At 47.9% G+C, this 8,118-nt stretch overlaps 1 protein-coding gene across 1 annotated transcript; it reads right to left on the bottom strand.

Moving 5' to 3' along the window:
* Positions 1 to 5,909: 5,909 nt before the first annotated feature.
* LOC123146396 (E3 ubiquitin-protein ligase Siah2-like) lies at positions 5,910 to 7,479 on the bottom strand. Its single transcript, XM_044566056.1, has 6 exons — positions 7,446 to 7,479; positions 7,295 to 7,387; positions 7,070 to 7,146; positions 6,690 to 6,855; positions 6,286 to 6,607; positions 5,910 to 6,141 (listed from the first exon to the last, which is right to left on the bottom strand). The coding sequence occupies exons 1-6, from the start codon at positions 7,477 to 7,479 to the stop codon at positions 5,910 to 5,912; spliced, it is 924 nt and encodes a 307-aa protein (XP_044421991.1).
* Between the last annotated feature and the right edge of the window lie 639 nt (positions 7,480 to 8,118).

Here is an 8,118-nt window from a genome sequence, read left to right as displayed (position 1 = left end):
AAAACGAAAAAAAATAAAACTATTCACACCACACAAAGAGAGAGCCTTGCCCCGTTTTACTATAAAAATGTTATTCAAAGCTACTCCCTCCTTCCATCTATATAGGGCCTAATGCGTTTTTCGATGCTAACTTTGACCAAATATTAGAGCAATAATATATGACATGCAACTTACACAAAGCACACCGTTAACTTCGTCTGTGAAAGGTTCTTTCAATGATATAATTTTCACATTGTGCATGCCATGTACTATTAATCTTGTCAATAGTCAAAGGCGGTCTTAAAAACGCATTACGCCCTATATAGATGGAAGGAGGGAGTATGAATCCATGTTATGTCCAATTAATTTTTTTTGCTTGCTGTATAATGCATGTAACCTACTCATACCAACATTTTAGTGCATTCCAAATGTGTATACTACCACTGCAATTCGAACTGAATTTGAATTCGTTTCTCTATTTCAATAAGAATCTATAATCATGATTGTTGCCAACTTCAACAATCATTCGTGTATTACCTTAATAACACACCACATGATTACTATAGAGATAGATATGAACTATGTGTACTACATGAACTCGAATTCTATTTTTTGACTACACTTGATGTTGATTCCAAATAATAGTACATTTGATGTACTAACTATATATTCATAATCTAAACCATGTTCCATACGTGTACACCGTGTTTGCTTTTTATAATGAAGTATGATCTCTATTCGTCTTTTACACCCACACAATCCTCCTATCTTTGTAGCTAGCTAGCGCTAACTTTCTCTCGTGCATGCAGACGCCTGCATCCCTCTCACCCTCCCTCAGCATTCTCTAGCTCCATCGTGCAAATTCGTCTTTTCACTTTAGGTCGTTCACCCACGGTGTGTGTAGGCCCCCCCGGCTCCTTCTTTATGGCACACATCGATCGATATGCCTCTCTAGCTAGGTGTGCCTAGCACAAACACAAGCTTCCCCTCTTCTCTTATCACCGTCCATGCCTCACTCCCACCACTCTTTTCATCGATCTCCTACTCGCACACTCCTTCCCCCTCGGTATAGTATGACTCTCGCACCACTCTCTCTCTATCCTTCTCCCCGTGCCTCATTTGCTTCTAACACACACATGCATGTATACCGATCGACCTCCCAACATATACCTAGGTCGACTTTAACTATTCCCCCCCATCGATCGACGTACCTCACAAGTTATGTCTCTCCTTTCTCTGACAAAGGACGATTGATCTTCCTATGTAGTTATGTCTGCTTACCACAGCCATATCTTTCCCCCCTCATCATTCGTGCATGCCTCCTGATCCGTCTCTCACACGCACGTGCACAGACAGGCAGCCATCTCCTCTCTTATTGATATTGCAGGCGTGCCCTCCGGTTGTCTAGCAAGCCTATCCCACCATTTGTTAGAAGCAACTCCACTACCACCCCCTCCAACACTCTAGCTCTGTCTCTCTCCCAACCTTATTCCTCTCCTACACATATGCATGGATGCCGATCGATCTCCCTTAATGCATGAGGTAGATCGATCTCCCTTAATACATGAGGTAGGCCTCTCCTCCTCCACACATATACCAGCCAGTGTACCTCTATAGTTAATTAGGCCTCCCTCCCCCCCACCACACACCAATAGTTGAGCGCTGTAGGTAGGTATCCATGCCACAGAGACAAACCGCACATGTCCCCTCTCTCGTTTTAGTAGGCCAGCCACTCTATATCTTTGACATGGGCACACACAAATTCGATGGCACTTTTTATCGACTGCGCGCGCACACACACACACACATCATCCCTCTCTTTGATTCTATGGACACCTCAAGTCGATGATACCTCCACTCCTTCTCGTGGATCGCCCCCTCTATATATATGATATATCCAGGACTCTATTTCACACACATTGCATATGTTACATTTTTTGATTGACCCCCCCCTAGAAAAAACTCTCATGAACCCACACACTATATCTCTCTACGTTTGTATCTCTCTCACACAACCCCACGTAGGTGGTGTACGTATACAAGAAGAGAATAGGTGCACCGTGCATGTACTCATGCTTCGTGCCCACCCGCACCCGCGCGGGTACACGACAGAGCTCATTTCTGTACGAAATGGCAGCCCACGTGCTAATTTGAACGCGTGTAGTGGTTGTTTACCTACGGAGGTCGTGTACCACGCGTGCACGAAACAAAGTTCGACTTGATGCGTTGGCGCGTTATTTTTAAATAAAGTTATATCGCTCAATGGCACGTACACATAATATAAAATGATTTTTATGAACAAAAAGGTAGTCCGCTCCACTATATACAATGTAGCCTCCCTGCCTGGTTTGTCTCTCTTCAGAGTATCTCACACAAGGTTGCGGTGGCCTCTCTCTCTCTCTCACCGTTGGTCACTGATCCAGCCGCATCCCGTCCGCCGGCGGAAAGGGAGGACGTGCATCGTTTCTCCGATCGACGCCGCCGAGGCAGCACGTCCCGATCTGCGGTACACGCCGTTCTCTCTGACCAAGCTCCGGCGCGGTAGGGCCTATGCCACCTGCTCGATGCCGCAGTATGGGTAGATTCCGCCCGCCGCCGCTCACCTAGTTACATCCCGACGACCTCTAGGTATCCCCTCCGGCCTTGCTCCACTACCCGTCTTCCCACGTCGCTGCATGTGGATCTTCCATAGTTCTTTGCACAAAACTTAGCTCGTCCGGCGTACTTTCCATATTGCAATCTCGTCCTCACACCGTTTTAGACAAACACAACCGTGTTGTTATCTTCCCTTAGGAAAAGGAATATGCTTCTTTTTTGTCGTCGCAACTGTCATCAACAATATTTGTCTTTTTACAAATTTCAAATGGGCATATTTTAGAGTGCAGATTCACTCATTTTGCTTCGTATGTGTACTCCCTCCGTTCCTAAATATTTGTCTTTGTAGAGATTTCAACAAGTGACTACATACGGAGCAAAATGAGTGAATCTACACTCTAAAATATGTCTATATACAGCCGTATGTAGTAGTCCATTTGAATCTCTAAAAAGACAAATAGTCACTCGTTGAAATCTCTAGAAAGACAAATACTCCAGAGTATATTTAAGAACCGAGGGGGTAGTGCACAACCACATGGGAGACTCAGACCGGTCGTTGCGCCGCATTAATAGTGAGTAATGAGCAGTCAAATCATAAGCCCCACCTTTCCCACTGTAAGTTGCTCGGAAGAAGCAACCATCAATACGCTCTTCTTTGAATCCGCTCATACTACTCCATCCGTCACTGTTTATAGAGCGCGCTTCAGAAAAAGAGAAAATCTCTGGGACCAAGGTGACTAGCGATCGGCCTGAAAAATAGCATTGGTAGTTATAGCACGGCGTCTATTACTTGAGTAAATAATGCGTACACACATGCATGCAGTGCTTCCACCCCGGGTACACACATGCATGCACTTACTCCACTCCGTAGTACTACATCGAGAGAAAATTACGGTTACCACGCCCTAATTAATTGAGCATTAAACCAAACGCGTCTAAAGTCTCTCTGGTGGTGGAAATGCATTGAGAGAAATGCATCATAATGAAGCGTGCCCTGTAAACTGTGACGGAGGGAGGAGTAGTATGAAGGTGCAAAACCAAGTACGCGTATGGCCAGTCGGTCAACGCACCTCCTCTTGGCATATCACTAACATGTGGGACCGGAGTGTGAGCAAACCGATCTCAATTCACGGCAAAATGGCCAACCCGCCGTTCCTTGAGAGAAACGAGGAGCGAGAACACATAGACGGGCTCGCACGGAGGCCAAGATATATTCGAGCATGGTTGATCGATATCATCATTACATGTTGGGCTGCCGTTTTCCGCCCTTCTCCGGAATAAATGTGTACTTTATCAGAGATTAAGAAAAATAAGAGTACATAGGCTCCACCATGCGGTTCTAGTAGTAGTACTACCCGTACTACTAAACCTTGTGCTTGGCTCTTCGCCTCTTCGTGAAGTCGAACAATGCTGGTACTCCGCATGTTCGGTACTACAGTGTATGCCTCTGGCAATCTGGCACCGAATGAACTGATGCATGTCCACCGCCTGGGCGAGGGTACGTTGCATTAGTCAAAAGGCGTAAGCGAGCTTCACCTTGTCCTGCAAGCTTCTCCTCGTTCTGCGAGTTGACGGGACACACCAACAAGTAGTGCTAGTCCATACTCCCTCCTTTCCGATTAATATGGCTTAATCTTTTTTGCGGGTAAACGAGAGAGCTTTATTCATATATAAGCATTCTGAGGACGATCAGCCAAGACACTGGTCACTAGGAAGCGAGGTACCCCGCAAAAAAACAAGTAGGAAGCAAGGTGTTTCATCAAGCCAGCTCTCGGCCACATTCAAAGTGCAGCAAGCACGGTTCGCACAAAGATGCGCCGCAAGGTTTGCTGACCTGTTTACATGCTGAATAACAAAAAAAAAGAGGAAATATTACCGAGCGCTCCTATTTGTAACAGGATATGAGCCAGAATTAAGTGAGAATTGTGGCAAGTGTTCCATGCAATCAACTTCCATTATCACATGCGAGAACCCTCGAAGAGAACCAAATGTGTTGAAGATTGCTTTATCACATTTTAAAAATATAATAAGAGTGCAGACGCTCCTCCATCCGGTTCCTAGTACTAGTATAGTAGTACATACCTCTATAGACTATAGTAGTAGTACTAGTAAACTTTGCGCTTGGCTATTCGCCTCTTCGGGAAGTGCAACAATAATAGTACTAGTATAGTGTATGCTTCTGGCAATCTGACACCGAATTAACTGTTGCACGTCCACCGCCTGAGTGAAGGACAACTTGCATTAGTCAAAAGTTTCTCCTTGTCCTACGAGCCACCGCGCGCAAGCTTCTCCCATCCTGCAAGCTTCTCCTCGTTCGGCAAGTTGACGGGACACAACAAAGTAATGCTAGTCCATACTGCCTAATCTCCGGTTAATATGGCTTAATTTCAAACGAGATAAATACACTGTCTGTCACTGTATATTTGTAAAAATACGGTCAGTGGACTTCATAATACGCTCATTGCGCTCAATATATACATTTTCCGGTGTTTATACGGTCACTACCTCACCCTGGCTGAGTATGTGTGTGCATGCACGTGTAGGTTGAGCACTTGAGCGTGACTGTGTGTGTTCCGTCATGTGCTCGGACATGCATGCATTAGGGCGTCGCGCGCGTTTTTGTGTCCATGTGTACGTGTGATTGTTGCATACACGTAGGGGGAGTACGTGTAGGGGCCACTAAAGGAGCAGTCAAATCACACAGTAAGTTAGTCGGAAGAAGCAACCATCATTTCACTCTTTAATGACACGTACGCAATATAAAATGGTTGATATGGAGAGAAAAAGAAAACCACTATATATACACTAGCAGGAGCCTAAGCTACAAGCTTGCTTCCTTGGGTTGCTCTCTTCACAAGCATAGAACGATGGTGGCCACACCGCTGGTCACATATCCGGCCTGATCCCGCAGCTGGGGGAAGGGAACAATGTTCTGCGTAGACGCGGTCGACATCGGCGAGGGAGAAAATCCACAGTCGGTGCATCCCAATCGGGGGTCACCGCGGTATGGGCTGATGCCGCGTCCCAACAGCCCTTCTAGCTACAACCCAACGTCCGCTTCGAAAATATTAGTGCATGTCAACAAAAATTATACTAGTATCGCTGTTCCGTTTAGAAAAAAAGCATATAAGCTGTTACTTCTTACCCAAAGGATCTTTATATCCAACAGACACAAAATATCCATTCGACTGTTCGAAATTACTTTCACTGCTGATCTGATGTCGAGGTAATTGCTGCATCGCCACCAAAACCCACCATCTCTTAAGCTAAAGTAGACCGAGCTAACCACTATATTAGCATATTACTAAGATAAACAGAAGGCACTGTAGAATCATTTAGGACATGAGCTTGTCAATCTGAATGTGGAGGGACACCAGCTTAGCCCCGACCAGCAGCTTGGGCGGAACTGTGAAGAAGGTCAGCTCCTGCTGGGCGACGTCACCGGGATCCCTGCTGCTTGTCACCTCCATTTGCACCTTGACGGCGTCGGTCCTGCCTTTGGGCTCCCCCGGCGGGCCGTTCGCCCATAGCTTGGCCATGTAGTTAGGCAGTGGGGACGCCCCCGCTCTGATGCAGACGATTGACACGGCTATGGGCGCGCCGATGTCAAGCACGCCGCCGACCAAGAAAAACGCGCGGCCGTCCTCCTCCGCGAACAGCAAGAGCCGTGGCTCCGACAGTGGCACTTGCAGCTGGAGCGCCTTGCTGTACCGGATCCTATACACGGGCATGGGATGCACGGTGCTGATGTGGTGGGAGGGCACCGGCGGCGGGCCTTCGTAGCCGCAGACGGGCATGGGGCATTTGCAGGGCGCGAGCGGACACATGCTCTGGTGATCGGCGAGCTTGTGGTAAGTGACGTAGAGCCCACAGCCTTCGTGCGGGCACTCCACCCTCACCGAGGAGAGGACGGCGTCCACCACCATGTTCTGCACATCGAAGCCAATGCCGCGCTCGCACTTTTGGCACTGCCGCTGGTTCCCGGGGCGCTCGACGCGGCAGTCCGTGCAAGCCAGGTGCCCTCCCTTGCATTGCACAAATCAATCGAACAACACATCAATCAAAAAACCTGCACCTTGCTCGATCAGCCGAACGGACGAGGTCTATTCGAACCTCATACACTGGAGGCTTCAAGGGGTGGAGGCACAAGGGGCAGTGGAGCAAGGTGAGGTCCATTGAGACCATAGAGAGCTCCATCGTCAGGTCCTGTTCCGTCTGCATGATCTCGCCCTCCTCGTGCACAACCATCTCTCGCTTTATTAGGGCCGGGGCATTACAAAGCTTTACCGTCACATATTCATACTACTTCAAGGTATTAAATCAACACATGCAAGTATCAAAAGGAGAGTCACGGCATGCATGTATGCGTTGTAATTAATGCATCGGTAAACACAAATTATTGAAATATATCGAGTGCAGTGCTTTGATGTGTCGCGTCAACTCGTACAAGACCGAGAAGTTTGATTACTACAACGCCCTCTCGCCTTAACCGCACCCGCCTTTGGCTGCATGACAGGTGGGCCACCGACCTGTTGGGCCCACCTGTCATGGTCGCAAAGGCAGGAGCAGTAAGTCAATGAAGCTGCGTCCCTCCCTCGCCCATGAGCGTGGTGTCTGGCAGGACTAGGAGAAGCTTTCCTTCGCTACACGCTCTCCCTCCCGTACGAGGTGGACATGCAGCAGTTCAATCGGTGTCAGATGGCACTTCCTCGAGGCAAATCCCCCTCACTTCCTCGAAGCTTCTTGTCCTCTCCCTCCCTCCCTCTCGCACCGCCCGTGAAGGCGCCTCGCCGTATCCGCACTCCATCTAACCCTGCTATCCAACCACCTTTTTGGTTAGAGTTAGTTCAGGGTTAGAATCTAACTCTAACCTCTAACTGAGTTAGAGTATCCGAACAGGGCCATTGTTCGACTTCCCGAAGAGGTGAAGAGCCAAGCGCAGCCCGGACGCTCGTGTGGCAGTTTCATGTGTAGAGTAGTCTAGGATAGCATGTACCGTGCCTGTAAGCTTAAAATCGTTGGGGTCGGCTCCATGCTATATTTTTTGGTTAAAATAATCTTCTGGCCCTAACTGTCATCCTGGTGATTCTAGTTTGCACGTTCATCTGGTCAAGACAGGAATATATATTTTAATTTGTGGTGGGGTAAATGTTAGAGGTTGCAGCAAATGGAGTATTGTACACTGCGGGTCTTTCAGCCAAGTTTCAAGGCAACCATGTGGGGTCAGTGCTATGATGTGTTGCGTCAACTCGTACAACGAGGAGAAGCTTGATTTTACTACTACACGCCTTCTCCCTCGCCCATGCGCCCGGTGGCTCGCAGACGAGGACAGGCTTTTGCTTATCCCTCCCGCTCGCGGTGGACGAACATGCAGCAGTGGATTCAAACATGCAGCAGTGGATTCGATATTGTAGAAGCAGTAGTAGTAACATCATTGTTCGTCTTCTCGAGGAGGCGAAGAGCCAAGTGCAACCCGAACGTGGCAGTTGTGAACCTTGGAGCACGCATATAGCCAGGCTCTTGCATGAGACAAAATTGCTATGT

The sequence above is a fragment of the Triticum aestivum genome, chromosome 6D, assembly GCF_018294505.1.
Source record: "Triticum aestivum cultivar Chinese Spring chromosome 6D, IWGSC CS RefSeq v2.1, whole genome shotgun sequence".
NCBI classification, from domain to species: Eukaryota; Viridiplantae; Streptophyta; class Magnoliopsida; order Poales; family Poaceae; genus Triticum; species Triticum aestivum.
The sequence above is the reverse complement of the archived record's forward strand: the minus strand, read 5'-3'. Positions and strand labels throughout refer to the sequence as shown.